At 42.6% G+C, this 26,752-nt stretch overlaps 1 protein-coding gene across 4 annotated transcripts in view; it reads left to right on the top strand.

The window, feature by feature from the left end:
• LOC8029176 (polyamine-transporting ATPase 13A3) overlaps positions 1–26,752 on the top strand; it is a 99,330-nt gene that overhangs the window by 59,360 nt on the left and 13,218 nt on the right. For all 4 annotated transcript variants that reach the window (XM_040215561.3, XM_040215560.3, XM_040215562.3 and 1 more), the window contains 15 exons: positions 709–840; positions 4,978–5,133; positions 5,856–6,013; positions 6,587–6,775; positions 7,414–7,475; positions 8,630–8,777; positions 9,653–9,784; positions 10,286–10,378; positions 13,781–13,934; positions 19,313–19,433; positions 21,829–21,953; positions 22,450–22,619; positions 24,828–24,932; positions 26,052–26,131; positions 26,218–26,260. In XM_040215561.3, coding sequence (XP_040071495.1) covers positions 709–840; positions 4,978–5,133; positions 5,856–6,013; positions 6,587–6,775; positions 7,414–7,475; positions 8,630–8,777; positions 9,653–9,784; positions 10,286–10,378; positions 13,781–13,934; positions 19,313–19,433; positions 21,829–21,953; positions 22,450–22,619; positions 24,828–24,932; positions 26,052–26,131; positions 26,218–26,260 — 1,868 coding nt within the window. The remainder of the gene's footprint in view (positions 1–708; positions 841–4,977; positions 5,134–5,855; positions 6,014–6,586; positions 6,776–7,413; positions 7,476–8,629; positions 8,778–9,652; positions 9,785–10,285; positions 10,379–13,780; positions 13,935–19,312; positions 19,434–21,828; positions 21,954–22,449; positions 22,620–24,827; positions 24,933–26,051; positions 26,132–26,217; positions 26,261–26,752) is intronic.

The following is a 26,752-nucleotide window of genomic DNA, read 5'->3' as shown; positions in this document are numbered from 1 at the left end:
AAAAGTTACTTATTCACCTTAGTTTTTTTTTTTATACATCAAACAAAGATGAATAAGTTACTTTTAGAGGCCATAGGAAGCTTCCAAAAGAGCGCAAGCACTATGTGACAAATATGGGAGCGTCACGTGATAAACAAGGGCCACTTTTTCGCGGCGCCTGCCGGCTTTAACTACAAATTTGTATAGCGCCGTCAATATAGCTCTAAAAATTTTTTTTCTTGGTTGTAAAATCGTTTTATGATATCCTTTTTCCATCTAAGCTGTTTAAAAAAAATGTTTTTTTCCTTTGCATGTGTCCTTTAATGTGCGTGGGTGTTTTCTTTGCATGTTTTCCCCTTGTCCTCCTTATAAGGGCACTGTTATTATTTAGGTGCATGCCAACTGACAAATTCAACGTTAACTCAACTAATATCCATTTAATTAAAAAAAAAGCTATTGTAGGTATTAACTTTGTCCAATTTAATATTTTGTTTTCTGTATACAATACTCACTGACGGGTTAGAACGGCAAGGAGGTCCTTGGGTAAGTCCCTCCTCCAGCGCGAGCTTCTTAGCTTCGATAACATTTCGGCGTTTGTGAGCATCGAGCTTGCACCACTCGCGGCCAGAGCGCAGCGGAAGGCAACGAGCATGTGCTGGAAGAGAAATGCTGCTGTTTCCTTCCCGGCGGCGAGCGTAATTTAGTGTCCGTTTAATTACCGGACCACAGAAATGGAGGAGGTTCCCTCGTGCTGCCTGGTTCCCGGTGATCTCATTTGCGTGCCGCCGTCCGGCTGCATCATGTCCTGCGACGCCGTGCTCACAGCGGGCAACTGCCTGGTGAACGAAAGCATGCTTACAGGTAGGGACGATTCACTAAAAATGAACAATGTTGCTGTTTTTTTTTTTTTTTCCTTTTTGTAACATATTTGTGTTTGTGTTACAACATCCCCTGATCTTTTAGCGGTGAGAGGACACACCAGTGGCACAATCTATGAAGTGGCCCTGGAGCTGCATTTCACCAGAGCGAAAAGAGTTTTGCAGTATCTGGTTTATAATGTTGACAAAAGTATTTCGAGCAAAAAATAAAAGAATTATGTGCAAAAAAAAAAAAGGTATCGTAGGGAAATTGCAAGCATTCCACGGCTATTTGATAGAGGGCACCGTTCTGTAGCTCTTGTCGTAAGAGATCTCAAGAGTCGTAAGCAGTCGCAAATGTGTGAGCCTGGTGTGAGCCAGCCGCCTTTAGCTGGGCAGCTTATCGAGCATCCCCGTGGAAGGTGACACTACAAAAACATACTGTCATGACCTAATTAAAACGTAATAAATTATATAGGCCATATAACTCGTTAACTCGTGACAGTATTGGCGGCGTGCGCAAACTACAGGGGGCGCTTATCCAACCATCATCATCATTGTTTGTGACAGCAAAGCCCGTTTCACGTGTTGTGTTTATTCCGTGAAGTGATATTTGTAGTGGGACATTTTACCGAAGCTTGAAAAACGTGGCGCGTGCAGTCGTGTTGACAAACACTTTTGACGCCGAGGTGTCGAAGCACTCGGATGGTGGTCTGTTCTCTACCCCAGATAGAATATTCAGCGCTTTTTTCCCACTACCACGTTTGCCACGGTGAATAGGGTGTATTTTTTTATTATGATTCAACCAAAATAGAAGTCGGAAAGAATGTCTCATCAAATTGAAAATAGGAAAGCGAAATTCGAGAGCCTCTTGCATGTGTAGTAAACACTTCAGTGAAGGCGACTCCGTGCATCCTGTTCGCTCCAATGTGTTCTTTGAGTGCTGGTCTCTTATATTTGGGGTTATGTGTTTTCGGTTTAAACCGATAAAAGTGCGCCGAATCCATTTTCGGAAATTCGGTTTTAACCGAAAAAGGTCAGTTTTTAGGTTGAGCGTTTTCGGTTAAAACCAATAAAAACCGATAAAAGTGAGCCGAATCCATCCCCTAAAATTCTATTTGAACAGATAGTGGTCAGTATTTTAGGGCACCGTCGAGATGGGTGGGGGGAAGGTGGGGGAGGGCGAGGGGAGAGAGGGCATTGCAAGGTTTGACATTATGTGACCTCTTCGTAATTGGCCCTCTTCCAAGGTTCACGTGCAACAAAAGAGGTCTTAGGTTGTCCTTCTCGGGATATCTGTGTCCTTTCTGTGATCGGGCATAATGTGTCAAGTTCCTGGTCCTAAAAAAAAAAAGTTTGGGTGTGGGCTAGTATAAAGTTTTTATCTTCATGCAAGATCTGCAGCCAGAGTTTAGTGACTACAGGAAATATGTTGTGCTTCAAAACGTCGCACCGTGTCTCTTTTGGTTGTCACATTCGGTTGATTGACCGATTTTGGATCAGGCAGCGCTTCGTCTCCTCAGCGTGTCAGTGTCCAGATTTAACTTTGAGAAGGCATTCTCGAAGCTCAGGGTCATTAACAGGAAGGAATGAGCGTGGATCAACAAGGAGAACCTGGCAAAGTACATAATAAGATTACGTAATCCTGATATACAGAAGGTGAAGTTCCATGTTTTTTTGGCACTGACTTGTTTATACTTCTGTGTTTTTTTTACAGTTGCACACATTTGTAATTAAAGTGTCAATGTTTTTTTTTTGTTTTTTTGTTTTTTTTTTCAATGTATTTTTGCCATTATTCCTTGAGGGATCACAAATATCAGAGTTACAAGGATTATCTGATGCAGTGTCCGATGGTGTTTCTTTCACATTCACCGAAAAAAACTGTTAAACTTTTGTGGGCATAAATATACACACAAAAAAAATGAAAACTGAATCTTAAAATAAACACTGAAAAAAGTATGCCGAATTCTTAAAAAATAAAAACCGAAAACCCAGAACTATACTTATATTTTGTAGTTCCAAGTTGGTTCCGTCTTAAATTTTGTAAACAAGTAAACAAACATTTTCTCAAAACAACTGCAGGAAGAAGTGGTGGCTGGCTTCCAAAGTCGTTTCAATTATATCCGTGCTTATTCACCAGGTCGGCGCGAAACGTGCGAGGTCCCCTACATTCTATTTCTGTTAAATCTAGTAAGTCGGTGACATCCCAAAAAATGAGATGAACACCTGCTATGAATTACTACCATTTCAATACCTAAAGAATTGCGCATAATGCCTGATGTGCTTCGCAATGAGCGATTTTAAACTCGTAGACACTTTAAGTAAAAATTAGATAGATGAAATTAATCAATTGCTTGAATTTGCTGGGCCATGGCCAACAATTTAAAAGTGTCTAACAATTTTTTTTCAAGCAGAAGTCACAATGTGACAAACTTTACCGCATATTCGATGAGAGAGGAGCTAGGCGTCAGTTTCTGACGAGCATTTTCTCGTCAGCAACTGTCGAGTCCCACTTGGATAGAAGCACTGGTATCGGCAAGCTCAATATTGGTAAAAACAAGTGTGCGGCACTTTACAACACAACTGTGCACGCGTGCGAAGGTAAGATGGCAGCACGTCATTTACTCAAGTGAATGCGAAACCGTTCTCTAGAGGAGCGTCCACAGATCCAAAAAAACAAAAATCAGATGGGCTGTGAATAGCCCTGACGCACGCTGCACAAGCCGTAATGTGAAGCTCCAAGCTTGTTTTGAACATTTTAAAGTTCTTTTTTTTTATATAATAAGCAGCTTCGAGGCACGGTTATTTATTAGAAAGGTCACTCACAAAAACATCATACACGCCTATTTAATAAATAAGCCGTTTCTAATTTATTACATAGCGAGTTGTCTGTTCACATCCTACCCGCTCCGTCACAGGAGAGTGGCCACGAGGTGGCGCCACCAAAACATCTCGTCGCCAATAATGCAGCCAAAGTAAATCCATACAAAGGGAAAAGAACTAATACTTCAGAAAGATTTTTTTAACTACGGTAGTGACAAGGAATAAAAAGGTGGCACTAAAGTTTTTTAATCACTCTTAGGACAAGGTGAACCTTGTCCAAATAGATACCCAACTATACCTAATCGGGAAGATTTATAAATATTTGTGCTATATACTAATATCTTTTTTTTAGTCATGAATATTTAACGCAGGTTTTCAGGGCATCTCGGCCTAACATATAGTCATGCGTAATAGCTTGTTTAATTTTTATAATTTGATTGCATTGTAGATGTTACATTTAGAAAGATTTCGGTTCTTTTTAAATACACCAGACACGCGCATGTAATATCCCACTTTGAAAGTGCTTTCCTGAGCACGCTGCTGCAATATTTGTACTTAAAAAATTGTTGACTGCAGCATTTTCGCCCCATTGGATGCGCTTCTTACTCAGCATTCATGCACCGGAACGCGCGCTCAACGGGGCTAACCTGCCGCGATTAACATTTAGAAAAATAGAAATATTGCAGTTCATCTCGAAGCAAATAGCGTGTTAGTTGAAACTACTATTAGAAAATTAGAATACTTGCACAACACTAGAAATTTCTGAAAATAAGATTGTTGTGAAAAAAAATATGATTATTACTTTTGAGAACGAACTGCCTGCCACAGCAGGCGTCGGGAATGGCAAAAGAAGCATCAGTAGGTAAGTAATTGACAAAAATCACTAATCAAGCCATGGCAGATGTCAGGGATTTTAATAAACACACTAATTAGCTATCTAATTAAATTAAAATTTACTAATTATTATTTTTATGAGTAAATTTTGTTTGGTTAGCTAATTAGTATTTTTTTTCTTTCGTAATCCCTGATGTCTGCCAGTTTGTTCCCGAAAAGCTTTTTCTTTTTCCAGCCACCCTATTTTTAGAAAATTTTGAAAGTCTGAAAGTCTATACACCTGCTATATTTGCCATGTTCAAACGAAGCCTATCCTTTATTCCATACTTTTTTTAATCTTTTCACGAGTGCAAGCAGAGTACCTGTCATTTTGATGTCACAGGCCTTCCATTGCCTCGGTAGTGTAGCACAGGGCTTGGTTAACACTTGGTAGAATATTTGCGCCCACTTAAACTGACATTGCTGTACTCTTTCTTTTTCTCAGGTGAAAGCATTCCTGATGTAAAGACTCCCCTTTTGCCTTATAACGAAGAGTTTTCACCGGAACTGCACAGGAGGCACGTGCTGTTCAGCGGCACCCAAGTCATCCAGACTCGTTACTATGGCAGTAGCAGGGTGACAGCAGTGGTGATCCGCACAGGTCAGGCATCAGACATGTTTACATCACTCAATGCTACATCTGGAAAATATAAAATTGAAAATAACAGGAAAAAGAAGGAACTTCATTTTCCAAGTTTGCGGAATGGTGTGTGTGTGTGTGTGAAGAAAACAAAAGTAAAAAAAATCTACAAATACATTAAAGCATAACATGCTTTATAATGAAATTCCCTGCTTCCAGAAATTTGTCCATCTGTCGCTCCATCCGTCTGTGTGGCCGCGCACACCCCATGGCGAAGCATCAGCAAAGTGGTTTGGTCGACAATGTGCACAAGCTCTCACTCGGAATTAAGCCAATGTATACGCATCTCCCACTAGGAATCAAACCTGGAACCTCTCGGTCTGCAGCCCAATGCTCTGCCTCTGTGCGGCTAAGGTTAATGCCCGGTGTCTCGTTCTATGGTTACCACATTTCAATACTTTCCATAGTCCATGGTAATGTTGTAGAGAAGGGTGGTGAAAATTTATAAACAATATGTTGTTCTTGATTTCCCAAATTGATGTATTAATGTCTTCTAAACAAATTTTAAGCAATTCCTCAATAGATACCAATGCATTCTGTACATTAAAGCAATTTGGAGATAAAGTTTTCTGCCTCCTGTTTTCTGCATAGGTACTTTGTTCCGCTGATCTATGTGATGTGTTGTGGAAGTATTCCATGGTGTCACCAGATAAGTTGCAAAATTGAACAGAGATATTTTGCAGGCTTTTCAACAGCCAAGGGATCCCTGGTGCGGTCCATCCTGTTCCCTCAGACCATGTGCTTCAAGTTCTACAAGGATGCCATCATGTTTGTCCTCCTGCTCTTTGCCGTGGCCAGCGTGGGCATGGTGTTCACACTCTACCTCTATATCAAGAGACACGTGAGTTGTCTCGCCTTTTTTTTTCTATATTCTCCAGAGGATTACCTGAACTTAATTTAATGGCAATCTCTGCCGTTCAATTTCTCATGACCTGGATGTTAGCAACAGCCCTGCATGTTTCACTGGCATTTCATGTGTGCTATTTCAAGCATATGTTCTGTTGACTGATGTAGGGGCACATATGTTTTAAATAAAATTTATGTTTGGAGGTTTGTATTTATCCTTTGTCCCTCTTGTTCTCCTTCTCCCATCGTTTATTCTGTCCACCTCGCCTGCAACTTTGCATTAATATCAATTTCATTGTTTATTCAATCTGGAAAATGCAATCATTGCAGCTAAAAATGCATGGAGTGATGGACTTGACAGGGTCATAAATCATGATATCAATCCTGATGCCTGTTAGTTTTGGTATGAACAAGCCGCGTGCAAATTTGTGTTTATGCACTGTCCACTAACAAACATTGCATTGTATAAACATCTGCAGATAACCTCAGTTTTTTAGCTTTCCTTTGCTATTTGATTTGGCCTTCCAGTTGGCATCCTCAGATTCTACCTCTGTACTTTTGTTTTCAGGTGAGCCTCAGGGAAACTATAATTCGTGCCTTGGATATTGTAACCATAGCCGTTCCCCCTGCCCTCCCGGCAGCAATGACCGTGGCAACTGTATATGCTCAGAACCGCCTCAAGCGTGCAAACATCTTCTGCATCAGCCCTCACCGAATCAATGTCGGTGGAAAACTGAAGCTTGTCTGCTTTGACAAGGTAAGGTGACTTTGGTGATTCTAAATCTGTCTACCTTTCGTGACTCAGTTTATAAATACTGTAAGAAATGTATGCTTGTGTGCTAAATAAGTGCCTCACAAAGTGGTGCTCATCTAAATCTTACGATCCTTGTAAGCCACTAAAATTCTAAGGTGCTGTGTTCCAATTTTTAACATAATGTTAATGCAATTCCAAATCTGCGTTTTTCACTGATATGTTGGCATTGAAGTTACAGGTTTGAAAAGGGTACAAGCATTTTCAAAGAATGCCTAGACCATATAAATCTAAATAAAAAAATTTAAATAATTTCAAATTTGTACAGTACAAGGGTTTTATCCCCTTGCATAAAACCAAAAGAACAGCTATGCATCATTCTTCTTCTTCAGACATGAACAGCACAAAGTTCTTATGCCATCTGAATGTAATTTAAACTACTGATCTATAATTTCTACTGTCTACAAATAAAATTACTACCGTAGTACTTCTCAGTGTAAGCTTTTCGGTATTCCCAAAGATTCACCCTTTAATGCAAATGGCATTGATTGAAATTAACCGTTTTTAACTTTGTGAACTTACCGTTAATTTGGACAGCTAGTTAAAAGTATTTTGCTAATTAAAGGAACTTTTTTATTTTACAGACAGGAACTCTGACTGAGGAAGGACTAGACCTTTGGGGGATACTGCCGGTTCACAATCGATTGTAGGTTACAATCTTAAATTCAAAGCTACTAATAAATATGCCTTGAGCATAAACATAGTTAAGTTAATGTGAGTTGGCTCCCCGAAATGTTGCCAGGATAGTCGGAGCCGATTACACGGTCAGCCTTTTATTAAAAGTGTTCTGGATAGGTTAAAACATTCAAGGAGTCAAATGTGTAAACCTGATGAGTAGCTCACAATGTTATGATTAGGAGATAAGTGTGCATTTGTAAAAAAAATCTAGGGAAAAGCAGCTACTACTCACTATCAGAGATACCTGCCTTGCTCAATTTCTATAGGAATTGCTACGTATTTGCTTTATTTGCAACGTTTTATTAAAAACATATTTTACTGAACAACCACACTTTGTTCCTGTCAATAGTATTAATGGAAATATGTGAACAACGTGGGATAGATGTGACAAAAAGGCTTTTTAGCTGCTTTCTTTATGTACTTCAACTTTTTTCCTGGTTGCATTATTTATTTGTTCTGTACATACTATTATATAGGTAGCTGATAGTTGGTGCAATACAAAACGTTTTCTGTTACCAATCAATGGCAGAAGTTTTCTTTCCAGACAGCCCATAGTCTTTCAAACATAAGCAAAAGCTGTCCAAACTAGTATGTTTGAATCCAACTTATATTATCAACACAAAAAAGTGCATAACAAATTGCTGGGCAATTGTGTTGCACATGAAACGTGTGGAGTCTACACTCTTGGCACTCTTCATCGGTTAGTTTAGCGACTGGAATAAAGCGTGGCATGTACACTCAATAGCAATCCCTGCAATGGAGATACCGGCGCCGACCCGGGTTTTAAAAATTTGTGACAGGGTGTCGAGTTGCCATCCACCGGACATAGAACAGATGCCCCGCAGGGCTTTCCGCCAAATAGAATCTCAACTCGCGGCACTGTGTCGTGACATGCTGGAAAGATACTCGCTTAATAGTCTAAGTGGTCCAGGTTCGATATCCGCCCGGCACAAACACTTTTTTACTGCCTACCAATCTGCGTTGAGCCTCGCAGCCACGCTTTCATCCAGGCTTCACTTTTGCGCTTCACAAAATGCCAAACACCTAGCCAAAAAATGTTTCACATTGATAACATGTACCATGCTAAAAGCCATTCTTAACATACACCATGTTCCGCTTCAGCTTCATGGCACCTGTAGGAGATCCGACCCAGCTGCCTGCACGAAGCCCTTTGCTTGTCTCCATGGCAACATGCCACACACTAACTACGGTCGACGGGAAACTAGTTGGCGATCCTGTTGACCTCAGCATGTTTCGGGCAACCAAGTGGGTAAGTGGAATGGCCATCTGGTTTTCAACACAAACCTCGGGCACAAGTTGGTGGGCTTCAGCACTACCCAGAGTTTGTTGCTTGAAGCAACATGGATAAAATAAGGGCAATCCACATAGTTGCTCTAATCTTGCATATGTCTGAAATGAATAAATGAGGTGCTTATTTATTGTCTTACACACCTCAACATGGTGCATCTAGTGCCATGGTTGTCAATAACTTTTTAAATACATTAGTCCAAATATTATGGCATCATATAGTGCAAAACTTCAGGGGCTGTAGATCCGTCAAGCACAGAAGTTGGAACTGAAAGTTTGCAAAGCGCACCGATGAGACATTTGCAACAAAAGCGCAGCGTCATTGTCGCGAAAGTCCAATCGGCGCTCCATACGTTTCGGCCCCAACTTTGTTTCTGATACGTCTAGGGCCCCAGTAGGTTTTCAAAACCCCTACTGCTGATGAGGTCACGTGCAATAAAGGCATAACCTGTTACAGCAAGTGAAGACAGCCTCTCTATAACTGCTATAATGGAATTACCTTTTTTCACAGAAAAAAACGTGGTTTAAATATTCAGTAAAGCATTTGTCTCAGTAAAAAAAGCGTCGCTTTGCTCACCAATAATTGCGTTTCCCAGGATTCGACAAGCTCACGGTCTTGCAAGGTCACTTCTTGCATAAAAATTTGTTCGCCTGGTGCTGAATTATGAAACTGGTCCCAGCTAGATTCATTTCAATAGATTAATGATCATTTTCAGCCGGAACCCGTTTCATAATTAAGCTCCAGCTAGACCAATTTTTACTTGGGATTGGACGAGGAATTGCGATACCTGACCTATCCCATTTTTCCTCCCTACCGGCCCCACCCCCAACCCCAAGGACATTGAGGAGCCCGGTGCGGCCTCGAACCGCTACGACGTCCTCACCCCAACCGTTGTGAAGCCCCCTCCTGCACGGAAGGCCCGCCTTGCATTCCTGCACCAGACTCCTCTCGTCTTCATTCCCCCTCAGGTGCACGGTGGAAGCCTCCTTTCCCTCACATCCCTCTCACTCGCTTTTTCCCCATCTTGTGTGACTGCACCAGTTTTCTATTGAGTTAAATGTTTTCTCCTGGGTAAGTGCAACTGGCCTACTCCTACAGTCACTCATGGCTTAGGAAACACAGCACCTCACTTGTTAATCTAGAGGCTTCCTTCTTTGTGATTCGTCGTTCTTGTTGGCTAATGCCGCAGTCTCATTGGCTGCCAAGCGATAATCGGATGCTTAGAACTAGCCATACCCTGCAGTTCTTTGGCTGTCAGTGACTCTAGCTACAAACAAGCAGTGAAATTTTCTTTCAAAGAAAGTGATTAAAAATGTTTAGCAGTGCGAGCTTTCATTTGACTAACGTGCTTAAAATGAGCTCACTTTGTAGGTAATGCATAAGTGATTTTCACTCTCGTCTGAATTATTAAAAAGGTATTCGATGTGATATTGAAAATCGACATTTGTAAAAAATGTGAATCTTGACAGCTACTCACAGAGCCCGTTGGCCGAGGGCCTGCGGCTCAAGCCACTGATGTGACAACGAGACCCGGTGACTCCGAAGACGTGGAGATAGAGGAGGCATGTTCACTATTTTCGACGATCATATACTTTCTTGTGTCTAATGCATGATAATGTGTAACACGCATTATCGATAATATGTGACTTAATCGAGATGTGGATAGGACTTAATGATGTGTGTGCATATGTAAGAAAGTGAAATAAAACGTTTGACACTGCCAGTTTTTATAAAGGTGCATGAAGTGCTACGGCTGACACTGCCAGTTTTTATAAAGGTGCATGAAGTGCTACGGTGCAACGCTTGCTGACTAAAAAAATAACTTCTGAACTGTAACATTAGTAAATCACCACAATTAACTTTTTTAAAATTGTATCTGCAAAAAAATCTTTAAAAGTGGGGGTTTTTTTTGTTTTTTTTACACACGATTATGCCGTGCTCGCGAAACCATCGTCGGAGGGGCTGCTTTGCTGCAGTACACCCTAGTCTTGTAGGAAGCATACTCAGTGGAGCTAATATGGCCCTTCAGATTAAAATTTGAACATGTCAGAAATGAAAAAGCAAAACAAATAGAGACAAATATAGACATGTACTATCGGGAAAAAATGAAGTGCAAACAGAGGAGCGCGTTGCTCTCGGTACAGGCTGCGCCGCCTGGAAGTAAGCCTAGGGGCAAGGGTGTGTGACCTACTCCGATGTGTATACACCCCCTCGCTCGGCACTTTCCAAGCTTCGGCACTGCGCCTCTTGGTGCGCTGAAAGCTATCCACGCTATCGTTGCTTGCTCGACGCATGCCGCGCAAAAAAACTCGCTGCTTGCGCGCGCACTCAGCCAGCATGCACGCAAGCTACTACTAGCAGTGAGCTTCCTCGCACCGCACGCGTCGAGCGAGCAACGATAGCGATGATAGCTTTAAGCGCACCAAGAGACACAGTGTCGAAGCTCGGAAAGCGCCAAGCGAGGGGAGTATGTACATATCGGAGTAAGCCACACGCCCTCACCCCTAGGCTCACCTCTAGGCGGCGCAGCCTGTACCGAAAGGCACGCCCTCCTCTATTTCATGAAAAATATTTCATTTTTCTCCGATAGTACACTTATTCGTGCATTCTTTTCCTAGAGCTCAATGCTGACACAAACATAAAAGAAAAGTTTGATATTCTTAAAGGCTGTTATGTGTTTATGTCTTGAAGTAATAGTAAGTTCCTATCAATCTTCTAAATGTTTACATATCCGTGCATATCTAGCAATTAAAAAAAATATCAGTTGTTGACCAGCTGTTGTTTACATGCAGCGTGTTGAGCCCATGGTGCTCTAAAACAAGTTATGACTATTAAAACTCTCCTTTTATAACCACGCCATTGCTATCAAGCTATATGCCTTTAGCATCTCAGCTTCTCTCCATTCAAGACTAATAACATCTTTTCTACCAAAGCCAATGACTATAGTAGTATCTCCAGAAGGCATTCTCTCATCAAGGTTAATCAGCAAACTTCAGTAGAAGAAGCCCATTGGCCTGTATCAGTGCATTCATTCCCAGCTTTGTTGATATTAGAAGGGCCAAGAAAGGTTGTAACACATAACTAGGGTTCCGTGTTTTCGGAGTTTATTTTTTGTCAAAATTAGAGGGTGTTTTTCGGAGTTTATTGTTTGCTGAAGATTCTAATTTAAAATTTGTTTGATTCCCAATTCTCCAAAATTTGGAGTTTAATTTTGCAGTGTTTCTTATTAAAAATAAATATATAAATAATAACCGGACGTAAATGTAAGCCAAATAAAAAATAAAAAGCACTTGTACCAATTAAAAGTCTTGCACTTGAATTTGGCGTTGGTGCCACTGCCATTAGCAATACTACTTTGTCCCACGACAAAAGACGCACACAGGTGTTGCTTCGATAAACGTCTATGCCTTAAAATCAATGAACTCCCGGAGATGGTCGCTAGGAAGCTCGTAGTCATCCCATCCTATTCCATCAATCTAGCCCGCGGCCGTACGAGGTGGAGTGGTTAAGGATGTAATAGAGAAGTTTCAACTGCCTCTTTTTCCTATTTTATATAATCTCTATGGTCCATACACTTTTACAAAAGCATAGCCTCTCCTTGCTCTAAATCACAAGTCGCATGACCCAAACTGCAAACCAAAAAGAGTGGCTTTTGTCGTGACCTGAATGATACGATGACCTCTTGCCTTGAATCAACCTTGACGAGACAAGTGGTAAGACCCCTTTTGACAACGGTCCGAGATTTGAAAGATAACTGTGGTGGCATTTTCCCAGGACCATTGACCCTGCACTGCTCAAATTGTAAAAAAAAGAAAAAAAAAGTTTTACTGTTTTTTTTTTATATTTTGGCGGGGGGTAGCAGTGGCACATAAAAATTCGTAAATCCGAATTGACCGAAATTCTACTGGCAGGTGTTTTTCAGAGTTTTTCGGATTTATCCGAAAACATGAAACCCTACATATAACACACCCTGGTTTGTATATGCAGGATCACTTTTTGTCATTTATTTCATACATAATCGTTGTATCACAGACCCTAAAATATACTCATCATTGGAGGCAATTTCACTCCTGCGTACGCTTTTTTATGTCCGAGTGTCTTTCAAGGTTTCTAATGCCCGTGTCCCACCAGAGCGACATACAGAAACGAAAGACAACGACAAGCCTCAAACCAGAGTCTTTCGCGATTTGAGAGGTTCTGTAGAATAAAGGAGACTATGCTCAAACACGAGAATTGTGCACGGGAGGGTGGCTTTATCAGGCTTGCCATCGCTCGTGCTTACTTCACGAGCACCGAACGACTAAACGCCTGCCAAAGGTACCATCGCAAGCATGCTGCATGGATTTGAGGCTTGTCGCTGTCTTTTGTCTCTGTCTGTCGCTCTAGTGGGACAAGGGCATAATGGTTGCATTCCAGTGATTCGTTACATTCAAACAACCACATTTTAACATAGTCCTGGAAAAAGAGGTTATCCACATTGTTGCGGCATACAAAATGATTGGGCTGAACAGTATACAAATAAGCGGCACTGCCAGCAACACCACTTGTGCAGCTCAGATGCTGCCCAGGGGTGGCACAATACCACAAAATACCAGTCATGTGCCCATATCGCAATAAGTGACCACCTACTCTTGAAACGCTAAAATATATGGGCAAAGGACATACCAAAGAGCCCATCCCAGCAAACGTCCGGGCCCACCGAGTTAACCGAGGTTCTCCTTTACGTCGGCTAACTCCACGAAAAGCTGGTGCAAAGCGGTGCAAAATGGTATAGCTTGATGCAAGAGCACCGGCGCGTAGCTGGCCTGACAAGAGTGCCACTTTAATGCCCCTATGCCATATTGTCAGATCAAACGGAGGCCTACCCTTCGATATGCCCCTTCTGCTTTTCTGCTCTCAGGCCAAGCACCCGTCCCCATATTTTCCACGATTGCCTTTATGGTACCACTATGTTCCTGCTGCAGGTTCCCTACGAGGTTGGCATCGTGCGGCAGTTCCCCTTCACCTCGACGCTGCAGAGGATGAGCGTCGTGTGCCGCACTCTGGGCAGACGCTACATGGACCTCTATGCCAAGGGGGCCCCCGAGATGATACACTCCCTCTGCGACCCGACAACAGGTGTGCACATCTTTCCTAGCTGCATGGCCCACATCTTTTGGACAGCACTCAACACTCCCATTTCTAAAACGAAGCCAGTGCGACCTCATCATACTTTGTTCACCCTAAGCTGGCAATGCAGTGCTCGCTCGACCAACCAACCACCTTTCGACGGTGGTTTTGAAAGCGCAAAAGACTGAGAAGAGAAGGAGGGGACAGGACAGAGCGCTCTGTCCTGTCCCCTCCTTCTCTTCTCAGTCTTTTGCGCTTTCAATACCACCGTCTAGATGTTCAACCAACTAGCCCCCCAATTAATTCTGATGCAACCACCTCTCTTTCATCACCTAGCCTTACTCTCCGCGTGTGGGTAGGGGGCAACAGTGTGGTGACACGGCGAAAAAGAAACGTATGACTGGCCCAACGAACATGTGGCGTTCACTGTTATGTCGGCTTAGGGGCGAACAGAGTATAGTGCCATAGTGATGCATGCTGTAACGTTGTTTTAGGGCATTTCATGACAGGCGGGCAAAGTAGGTGAAGAACGGCTTGAGGCTTGTAATGCAATGCCTCGGTGGCTTCGTGACAGGTTACCCTGCACTGCAATCCAGAAAGCATTATATACTGATTTGCATCAATGTGCTACAGTTGGAAAAGTTGTTCCACATTTTTATCAATGTTTTCCAAAACTGCTACTGTTGACCAGAGCGGAAGACTGGAGAAAATCCTGCACTTGTTGATTGTTTATTGTAGTCCCCAACAACTTTAGAAAGACAGAAATGACTGTTCCAGTTGTCATTTCCATTGCATGCTTCAACAATTATATATACTTTTGAACATTATCTGGAGTTGAACGAGCTTGAAGCATGCATGAACTATTAAGTTTGTGCTGGAACATTTACTAGTGTTGCACTGGCCTTGAAAAGCAGGCACTATAACTCTAGGGTATCAGAATACTTTCCAACTGCACTCGCCCCGATGGAAACATGGAATAATAACTGCTAGGTAACTTGAAATCAGTGCAACTCTAACCACGTGCTGCTGCCTTGCAGGAAAGTGAGACCCACAGGACAGCCATAATGGACTGAAACAGGGTGGATTGCTGGGCTGGTTGGTTGAACGATATAGTGAAAAACAGCGCAAAAAAGACAAGACACAAAGTCAAAGACGGACACAGGACATACGCTGACTACAACCGAAGGTTTACCGGAACTTCCTTGCGCGCACAGTGGCACGCTCAAGTACATGCTCTTCTTCTTTCGACAGAGATAAATTTAAATAAAGAGAAAAAAAGAAAAGGAAAATTTGAAAAAAAGAATGTGAGAAGAAAAATCTACAGCGGCACAAGAAAACCCTTGGTCTGAATGGTGTGTTTGCACCACAATTAGGACCATATTAAAACGTCCAAAAATGTGCAAAAAAAAAAAAAAAAATTTGTTTTGTTTTGTCATTGGCACGAGAAAATATTAAGCTCATGTGCTGCATTCACACCACATTCGCACCACATTCAGGACACATTTTTTACCTTTACAGATCGCGTGTGACACTATACTAAGGACGGACACAATTGAGAAATTGTAGTTCCTTGTTCCTCAGATGTACTGACGCGACACTGAAGCAGTGATCTGGTCCACAGGCAAGTATATGCACTGCTTCCATGATCTCTCCTGCTTGCCTCTCTTGCGTCCCACCACCTGGGTGGTGTCCAACGCAAGGGAACGCCTGCACTCCCTGCAGTGTATAGGTAAATGTGAACCGTGGCCACTGACGAGTGAAGCCGCGTGCTCACGCAGTCTATCCTTCAAACAACGACTGGTCTGTCCCAAGTAGACCCTACCACAGCTTTACACATTTCCCAATGTCCCGATATGGTCCTAATCGTGGTTCAAACGCATCATTTGGGCCTAGGGTTTTCTTGTGCCGCTGTAGATTTTTCTTTCTTTTCATTCTTTTTTTTTTTTTTCAAATTTTCTTTTTCTTTTTTCTCTTTATTCACATTTATCTCTGTCAAAAGAAAAAGAAGAGCATGCACTTGCACGTGCCAAAGTGTGCGGGTGGAAGTTTCAGTGTGTCCGGTGTTCATCTTCTACTTTGTGTCCCGTTTTTTTTTGCGCTGTTTTTCACTATATCAGCCACAGTGGCTTTACGTGGCCACAGTGCCCTACAATTGCGAAAGGAGCACAATCGACAGATTATGTTGCTTTTTTGTAACAAGCTTTAGTCAAGAAAAAACACACCAAAATCTTAGAATTATTTTAGATATTTTAGTCTTAAAGGGCAACTCTGGTCGAAAACGGAACCAAAATAAATGACTGCTATGGCTTTAGTGACACGAAATATGATCACAGCTGAAATATTACGTCAAAGTGAAGTCGTGGACTCCACCAAAAACTGATTTTAAAGATGTGACCAGCTGCTCTTTAGCGGGCGGCAAGCAGACGGCAAGCGGTTAGCTTTTAGTCAAAGAACACTTGACATAACGCAAGGTGGAGCTGCAGTTGATTGGTTGTACCGCATACCACAGCACCCTTGGGATGTCACGTCGCGGCCGTATGACTGATCAGTGTTGCCATCCCTGTAGCAGATAGTTTCAGTTTTGCCTTAGACGGCCGCTATAAAACTTAGACCCGCGATATCTATAAAACTACACACAATATTTAAAAAAAAATTGTACCTTGTAATTCAGGGGCACTGCTTTAGCTGAAAACAGTCATAATCCCAAATTGAGAAATATTGACCCGAGTTGCGCTTTAAAGAAGGATCAAATGTGCTTTTATTGGAATCAACATTAAACGGCTTTCAATATTTGACATGTCTAATAACATATTGTAGCCTGTTGCAGGGTAAGAAAAGCAGCACAAGCTCCTCCCACAAAGCCCTCCACTCCTTCCAGCAGAGCAAATGCTGGAGGACACAAGCAATCACGGGGAGCAGGGAGTTTTGTAGGAGACTATAGACCTTTTCTGTGTACTCTCGCCCCCAGCCACGTAATAGGCGTATACGAAAAAAGAATAAAACATTTCAACCTGTAAATAGTTAGAAAACAGAGGGGAGGCAAAACGAGAATGTGCGACGGTTACGCTTATATCCTGACTGTCTTCAGTTGGCGTGGCGACGGCAAAGCAATGTTTCCACTTACACTGGAAGTGACGACACTTCAAGATGGTGGTGCCCTTGTGAAAAAGGTCTATTTTCTATATTCGCCTCGAGATCGAACCGTGCCGCCACCATGCGGCCGAAATTGGAAACGCGCCAATGTGGGGATACCGCCGTGCGTCGTCTGCTACGGGCGCGCGCTCAGAAGCACGGATCTCGACGACGCAAGCCCGATTTAGGCTGAGCTTGACATTCCTGATTAAATGTTTTATGTTTTTGTTGCCGTTTCTTCTTACTAAAGGTTGTGTTGTATCGTTTGCCATGCGTAGAAATTCAGCAAAGCGATTATTATTAAGTCAGAAGCTTCCATAATCTTAGTGTGTTGTTTTTTATACAATCGCTGGTCCCACGTATTTTTATTATCTCGCACAAACCGCGGCTTTCATAAAGCATTGAATGTTCAGTGGGTCCGTGGTTTTATTAGAAAATTAACCCGACTGATCGCTATCCTTCCATGGACTAATCAATCAATAAATCCGTACGTTGATTTTGCCCCGGTCATATTGCGTGAAAGACGTTAAAACTACACATTGTTTTACTGGTTTTACTATGTCATAAATGGCATATTGTATTCCCATTCTAAACTTCACGTTGTGAGTCCTACATAAATATGAACACGGGAAGCCTTTTAAAATGAAGTATTTTTTAAGTTATTATTCAAACAGCATAATCACCCTCGGCGAAACGATAAACGGCAAACCACGCTGAAGTGGTTTACCGTGCAAGCCGGTGTCACAAAAGAAGTAAAGACGTCAAAAATATTACAGCAGGCATATTTTAGTCCTTGTTGACTTTTTCCAGCGCAAGACTCCAATTGACCGGCAAAAAAATTGCAATTAAAGCATTACTCGAATAATCTGAAAGTTAATCGTTGAACTGCCCAGTCCCGATATACGTCAGGTGAGGGCGGAGGGTGATCGAAAAGTCTCGTGAAGGTCGCTAGCCCTCATCAGTAAAAGAGTATCACTGCGGCCGATTCTGTCTGTGTCGTAATGCGCGTCGTTTGTTTGGGTTGCATAGTCTACCGTGTTTGAATGCAAGATTATTTAGCCAGAAATGTATAGTATAAGCCTCTTGACATCCGCGGCCCTGATCAAGAAAATCGAAGCGGGTGAACCCACACTACCGAGAAAAGCATTTAATAATAGGAACATTGCTGCGTTGCTCGGTTACACTCGTTTATTACAGTCACGGCATATATATTAGAACAGTTTGTTTCACTTGCTTCAGTTGTCCTGCTAACCGTGCAGTTTGCAGATTTTAACAAGAGACACTCTCTCCTCATTGCAACGCAGTAGATTTGTTCAGACTCCAAAACAGTTACCCACACTATGGCACAGTAAAAGGGCAGAGGAACTCAATAGCATGGTAATTTCCAATACAGCGCTAACTTATCTTCATTCTAAATATTTATATTACTGCAAAAGGTAGACGTTAAAAAAAGCATAGAAACTGCGATTTCACAGTACCAGTATTATGTTATCTGGGTTGGAATTTTTTTTTTTATTCCCACGTTGATGAACCGATACATTCATTTTAAAAGAAACAAATATTTAACATAAATATTCCAGTTCAGCCGGAGACAGGCATTAGTCGTGGTGATCCATGCTTTCCAACGTCTGCCTAGAGCAGGCGACGCGCCCACAGAAGCGATTATATAAATTTGGGCCGCACGCTGGTAACACCGATTCGATCTTCACTGAAGCACCGAACAGTTCTGCATCTTTTTCCGCTAGAATTGTTTTCCCAGCGATAGTATGCGACAAAATAAACGCAAGAATCTACGCCGTCTCGCGCGCGAACGTGGAGAGCCTATGGGGCGGCCGTTCTCCTATCCCCGCTTTGATGATGATGATAGCGCGACCGTAACGCCACCTCTAGGTCGATCTCGAGGCCAATAGAAAGAATGAATTTTCCTCTAAATTTATTAACTAGAAAGTTAATAAATTCACGACATCTGTCATTGTAAAACCTACATTTTATGCTCAGCACTTCAAGCATCATATGCTTATGGTATCAATTTTTAAACAAGATTCAATTACTAGGAGTAACTGCATGTTTAATTCCAGTGATTTTGAATTACATCTAAAATTTTTGTTAAATACTATAATTTAATTTAGCCTGTTTACATCCCAACGTTGACATTTACAGCCCACTCCTTTGTCGTTCATAATTTGTTTCACACTCTCCTTTTCCGTTTTGGTGCTGCTCTTCCTAATCGACGACTTCCCCATTTTGCTTCGCAGTACCCGAGAACTACTTCGACGTGCTTCGAGGGTACACTCTGCAAGGCTTCCGTGTCATGGCCCTTGCATACCGTCCGCTCGAGAAAAAGCTCACATGGCACCATGTGCAGCGAGTTGGGAGGCAAGTGCGCTATCTTGGCTTCATGTCCGACCCTTTGTTGTGGCACAGGCACATATTCAGGGGTGGGGGGCATGGGGCCTGGACCCTCCCCCCAGCCGCTCCTCCTCTCCTCCCCCCCCCCCCCCCCCCCCCGGCCAAATCTTCCATTTTGCTGGGGCCTCCTCTCCCCTCTTCCCCTCATACAGCATTTTGTCATAAGCCCCCCCCCCCCCCCCCCCCCCCCCCGGTTATCAAAAGCCTGGCTACGTGCCTGTTGTGGCACTTTCATCGCCCATACCTCGCTTAGAATGCACCTGTCGGAGACCTTTGAGAAAGGGGCTTATTGTGATGTCCGGGGAAATGTATAAGATGGGACCTTTGTCTCTTCCCAAATTCCTTTTGCCACAACACAGCAGTAAGGTGTCTCAATCGAGAAATATTGTTGTTGGACAGTTTTCCTTTTTTTTTCTGTTTTTCCGGGCAGAAAAAGGATGATTCAGCTAAATCTCCAAACTTCCTGCATCAAGACTGAAGTAGTGTAACGTGACACCTTATGATGCAGGAAAGCATCGCATGAAATGGGAGCTTTTTCATGCTGACAAATAAATTGTTATCTATGACTGAAATATAAGATTTTCATTTGACTTTTCATTGTCCCCGACATTTTGAAAGACTGACTCACCAAATGAATATATTTTTGAAAAGTGCCATAAACATTATATACCAAAATATTTTCGAAAGTTCATAAAATTAAAAGCTACTTATCTGTTCTATTTTCTAAACCACAAACTAGAAGTTGGTCACACACAAAAAAAAATGTTTATCGAGGATAGCAACAAACTTGCACGTGATACAAGCGTCATATCTGCCAAATTACTGCCACCACAAAATGAAAAGAATGCAATGTCAGAAAAATATTGCGAAAAGTGTCAAAAGATTTTTAAAACATGTGCCCACCTATCCATCAGCCACGGCTCCAACATAACGAAATGTTCACACAAAAATATAGTGCTGATTGAAACCGGATATCCTAATTCTGCAGTAAAATACTATTACAAAACACCCCCCAAAAAAAAAAAGTTTTTTTTTTCACCACAAAATTAAACCATACCTTGCCAAATTCTGTATTCACTCAAATATAGCACTAGCGGTCTGGGCCATAAGTTAAAACTTGAGAGCTGCCCATTACAAGTTGCAAGCAATCTTTGGAAAGTTTCAGTGAGAACTGGTGGCTGACAAAGCCCGCGAATATGTGGAGCTGATTGGCGTCGGCTACAAAAGGGAACAGGCCCCATTTTCCCATTAAGATTTTCAGAAAAATCACGTAACTTTTGACTATACCGTAATATACTGAGAGATAGCCCACCTAAATCGAGAGAAAGTTTGGTGAAAATAGGGAGTGGGATAACTTTCAATGTGCAATCAAGGAAAGTTGAAAAAATTATATTTTTCGATCATGTGTCCCTGTCAGACTGATTGCAACGAGAGGCAATGAAGCAAAAATGACTGTGCTTCCCAGTCAGCAATGTTCGCTTATATCCCGCCATAGCTAACTAGACGCATTTACGCCGAGGTCATCATTGATTCCAGCACTCTGATTACTAGGAGTGGGCTATCTTTCAGTGTTTCAAAAAAAGTAGCAAATCAAGCCAAACATAGGGGGCAGGTTACCTTTTGGGGGTGAGGCATCTTTCGGGATTTTACGGTAAGATAACAGTTAGCTCTGAAGCTGTAACGTCTAGTCCAGACTGCTAGTGCTATATTTGGGTGGAGACTGAGCATTCGCCGATGCACAGTTTATTTTTGTGGTGAAAAACACAAACTTTTCCCGGTGACACACTGTAGTTAAACAAAACATTTTAGCGACAGGGACAAACTTTAAAAGGGGTAGTAGCATTTTCCTATAAAAGAAAACCACAAGATATGAGGAAATTCTTGAAAGGAAACTCAACCTTAAAAGGGTAAAGTTTCCTTTGACTGTTGTCGTGCAAGAATTGCTCTTGGGGAGGAGATTGAACAGTCACGCCTATAGGACTATGCTTCAGCTGAGGGGACAACAAACCATATTTTATTGTTTGTTTTTGATCCGAGAAATCGAAGATGACGATTTGAAGGCCGCCCCTTGTGCGACCGAAGCACCGGTCAGAGCGAAACGCTCGTGCCCACACTGTGCTAGGCGAGGTTCAATTTCTTTGTTATGCTGTGTTAGTAAACACCGGGCTGTGGGGACAACAAGCTCAATAAAGCGCCCCCTATAGTAGTTCGATCTTCCCAATATGCAGTAATTTTATTAGTCCATTATATGTATATTGCTTACTAAATCTTGGTGGTGGCAAACCTACATGGCTTGCCACCACCAAGCCCACCACCATGTGTGACTTAGTCGATTTTAGATCTCTAAGTGGCTTTATTACAGAGACCAGGTGGAATGCAACCTGACATTCCTTGGATTCCTCATCATGCAAAACATGCTCAAGCTAGAGTCAACCCCGGTGATTCACACTCTCCACAACGCTTGCATCCGTTGTCTCATGGTCACTGGTAAGCACTAGCATTAGAATAGACATAGAAGCGCTATTAGCCTGAACAGTAGTTTGGACGACCATGCCGATAATGCATCAAATTGCATTACTATATTCAAATTTTTTTACATCCCAATTCCACTCGGAAATGAAGCCGAGACTATACGAGCCAGTATGGCAAAGGAGCTTACGAAGCAAAAATGCTTGTCAAGAAGGCAGAGCTGATTTTTGGCTGATCAACTTTGTCCCTGTCAGCAATTCATAGTATAGCGAAACGACAGTCCCAAATTCGGCATGTCCCTTCTCTATACATGCATGCTTACGGAGAAAACCCTTTCCCAATGCCAACATGTATTCACTGACTGGATAAGAATAGCAGGAATTCAGTTGTTTCACTCCAGCACGAGCGTCCTACCTTCGATAATGCTATGTGTAAGCTACGTATAAGCTGTGCCATGTATAAACATTTCTGTCCCTTACTATAAGCTATTGTTAATTGTGATGATGCGTTGCAGGTGACAACTTGTGGACTGCCATCAGCGTAGCGAGAGACTGCGACATGATTGCGAGCACAGTCCGGGTGGTGGTCATCAAGGCGAGCATCAACCCAGGGTCATCCATGGCAACGTTGGAGTTCGAAGAAGCCTGCCGTGCTGATGAAATCAACAGTAGCAGGAGCTTCAGGGCATGCATATTTTCCTGACTGTCACACAATAACACTTGTTTTAGGGGCAAAGCTCCTGAGGATCTAGCCTTGTCCATCCGTCCGGTGTCCGTGCTCACATCGATTGCACTGCCTGGTCAATTGCGTATATAATCGCGTTAAACTTTGCATGCATTGGCTCAACGTTTACAGATGAGAGGGCGCTGCGGTCAAATGCTCAACTGCGTATATAACCACGATCCATACCACGCATTCTCTTTCTGACATGGACCGTTGATTTAAGCGGTGGAGATGCGTTCCAACGGCTTCTAGTGGATCGAAGCTGATCCGCTAGAAGAACCACTGGCTCTGCATTGCACCGAACATAAAGCAGTAATAATGAAGTCGAAACGCAACCTGGAACTCAGCACTACTTATGAGCAATAAAAAAAATCAGCACCATCACCACTACCTATGAACAATAAAATCAGTATCATCAGCACCACCAGAGCTTCGCCCCAATCAACATCATTCACCACGTGGAGATGTGGCCTCTTTTTTAATTCATACTATGGAACGCAAGCTTGGTTTGAAGTTCCAATCTAAGCCAGCTATATGTGTGTGATTTCTGATTTTTCATGTGGGCTGCAGTTTTATGCTTTATGGGATAACGGAGTCAAAGTCCAGAAATATTTCAATTGCTTGACATTAGCTTTTGACCTGTTGCAGTATTAACATGGTTGTGTCATAGTTCCTCCCTTTTTTCTTTTTTTTTTCAGCCTATTGCTTCCATAAACAAAACCAGCTTTTTAGTGCAAGCATTGATATATTGATTGCTAATGTCAAGGTTTTAGGCTTTATATAATACATACTACTGTATTGTAATATGGGGTTAGACTTCAATCAGCAGGCTCCTAAACCCTCCCCCCATGACATGCCCTCTCTCCATTACACATTTCATAATATTTTGTCTGTCTTGTAATAAAATACAATTCATTCTGAAAACAATTGGTACTGTAAACAACTTTCTTTTCGTGGGCTCAATATTTTTGTGAATTTGGCAGAATGTGAACTTTAGGTGTATTGCTGATACAAAAATTTTGTGATTGGGTGTGGTATGCTACGAATTAGTTACCTTAGGGTAATATATTCCCAGGATATCTTTTTAGAGCGCAGCTCTTAGGGGCCCGTTCCCGGCTTGAGCGGCGTCGGCGTCGGCGTAACCGCAACTCTCGTAACCCTCGTGAGGGTTACGAGGGCCACGAGGGTTACTTACCCTCGTAACCCTCACGAGGTTAGTTACCCTCAAAAGGGTTACCTTCACGAGGGTTACCCTCACGAGGGTTACTTACCCTCGTAACCCTCACGAGGTTAGTTACCCTCAAAAGGGTTACCTTCACGAGGGTTACCCTCACGAGGGTTACTTACCCTCGTAACCCTCACGAGGGTTACGAGGGTTAGTTACCCTCAAAAGGGTTACCTTCACGAGGGTTACCCTCCACGAGGGTTACTTACCCTCAAAAGGGTTACCTTCACGAAGGTTACCCTCACGAGGGTTATGAGAGTTACCCTCACGAGGGTCACGAGAGTTACCCTCACGAGGGTCACGAGAGTTACCCTCACGAGGGTCACGAGAGTTGCCCTCACGAGGGTTACTAGGGTTACCCTCACGAGGGTCACGATGGTTACCCAGGTCACGTGACCCCGGGGGGGGGGGGGGGGGGGGGGGGTCACGTGACCTGGGGATACCCCCCGAGGTCATGTGACCACCCGTTGACGTCATAGCCACTGATGACGTCATCAGTGACGCCATCGGCATCGTCACGTGGCCCCAGGTCACGTGACCCCCCCCCCCCCCCCCGACATCACGTGACGCCCCAAGGTCACGTGACTCCCACAAGGTCACGTGACCCCCAAGGTCACGTGACTTCCCGCCCCCCGAGGTCACTTGACCCACCCCCCCCCCAGTACCCTTCCCTCCTCCTCCTCAAGAGCTGCGCTCTAAATCGGCGTTACAGGGAGTTGTAAACGGCTTCCATTTTTGTGACATTTTTAATTCAAAGTTTGCAAAAGTTAGGCCCTCGCGAAAATTAAGTCGTTGACAGTATAACTTTCTTTTCAAATATTGAGTGCTGAAACTAGAGTTTTAACTGTAGTAATACAATTCTTTCATTTATAAAACAAAGCACATTGCCTACATTTTCCTACCATAAAATAAGTCACAGGTGCCGTTTTTCTTTTCTTTTACAGGCGGACAAATATATTGAAATGGAGGAGAATTCCAATTTCCAGTTTGCTGTGGATGGGCGCTCCTTTGCCATCATTCGACATCATTTTCCGGACATTTTTGAGAAGGTGCGGTAATTCTGTCTCAGAAGTCAATACTTTTGTTGTCCCATCTCGGGCACAAAGACACAACCTCTAGTAACGCTTCTGTTTGCAAAAACTGTACATAACTCGAACTTGAATATGACAAGGATATAATATGAGCTTTCACATGTGTGACTATAAATTGTGTAGACATCACTAATGTGTACAGTGCCCAACAAAACGAAATGGCCCACAGGAGCATGTAACCTCGCAGATACTCAATTACTCTGGCAAAGTGTAGAGCAACTAAATGGCAGAACCATATAAGTGTATATGGTCCTGAAACAGAACATATGCAGTTACTCTAATGAGGCCATGCACAATTGGTCCATCTTGTTTCGTTGACTACTGTACCAATTCCACTTAGAATAATGTCCTCAAAATTTCACTAAGGACGATGGATGTGAAATATGTCAGTATTTGCTTTCAGGTTGCATATTGTGCTACATCTTGTTGTGTGCGCTTGGACCGCTTGTCCCAAACTTGCTTATAGACCGACACGCTGTTTACAAACAAGCCCGCGTTTGCTCACACCAGGTGTGGGCACTGCGCGTGCGCTGAAACCGAATTCATGTGGAGTGATGTGTCTGTGCATGCGCAGTGCCGTCGACAGTGCCACCGCAGCTGCGTGACGTCAGAGCCGCGTGTTGGTCTATAGTGAAAGAAAAAGGCTACAAACCAAACAGTGACTGGCATCTAAAGCCTGCGGTCACAATAAGCTTATTGTAGAGCTTATATTATACATACCATGGAAAGAATGTAGTCATACTGCGGTCTGTTTTGTTAACCATTAATAGGTGCATGCTTTCAATGAAACCAAATGGCCATTTGAATTGTTCCTTACGTTCAGCAAACCCAGAAGTGTGAAGCGTAAGCTACATGCTTCGCATTAATATGGCATAAAATATAGTTGGTTTTTGGGAAGAGGTGCATTTGCGAGGCTTTCATTAAAATCCTCGCCTTACCCATCGTATGACTTTTAACAAATCAAACATGGAAATAATTATGTCTTGGCAACGTATGGTACGCCTAATTAGTAGCACATGCTGGACGTGACATGAGCTTCCGTTTCAGTCGGCTTTAATTTGACAAATTGTGATGCAGCTGCTGGTGAGGGGAACCGTGTTTGCACGCATGTTGCCAGACCAGAAAATGCAGTTGGTGCAGCATTTGCAGCAGCTGGGGTGAGTGTTCATAGCTGATTCTTTCTCAGTTAATTAATACACTATGTATGTAAGAGTGACTATATCTACATTTATTCTTTTTCCAGCTATGTCGTCGGAATGTGTGGAGACGGCGCAAATGACTGTGGGGTGAGGGACCAACCAGATAGTTGATTCCCAGTTGGGACCAGTTGATTCTCAGTTGGGACCAGGTGGTTTCCAGTAGGGACCAGTTGAAATTTCTGCTGGCCCATTAGGAATTTTTACCTGAGTGTATTTGGTGTTCAAAATGAGGGGCAGAAAAGAAGGCTATTTACCAGTTTGTTGTTGCATCTTTATACCCTGATATAATGAAAGAGCACTGAGAAGTGAAATAGAGGAGAGTTTAGTGGCAGTTGTATAATAAACAAATAGAATTGGTTAAAGCCACTTTTTACACTCTCCTTAGTTGTTTGCATACTGCATGATTACCAGCCCTATTCATCAGGTTAATCTTATGTCAGAATAGTTTCCTTAAACCTGAGTTATATTATAAATAAAACTGCAATATGCTGGAGATGCATATGCTAAAATAAAAGAACAAATGTTAAATAAATTGTTTGGGCTCCTAGATCATAGAGTCTGTTGAGAGCGACTGAATTT

Source organism: Ixodes scapularis, unplaced genomic scaffold, assembly GCF_016920785.2.
Source record: "Ixodes scapularis isolate PalLabHiFi unplaced genomic scaffold, ASM1692078v2 PGA_scaffold1__304_contigs__length_218370807, whole genome shotgun sequence".
Taxonomy (NCBI): domain Eukaryota; kingdom Metazoa; phylum Arthropoda; class Arachnida; order Ixodida; family Ixodidae; genus Ixodes; species Ixodes scapularis.
This window is presented reverse-complemented; position numbering and strand designations above follow the sequence as displayed.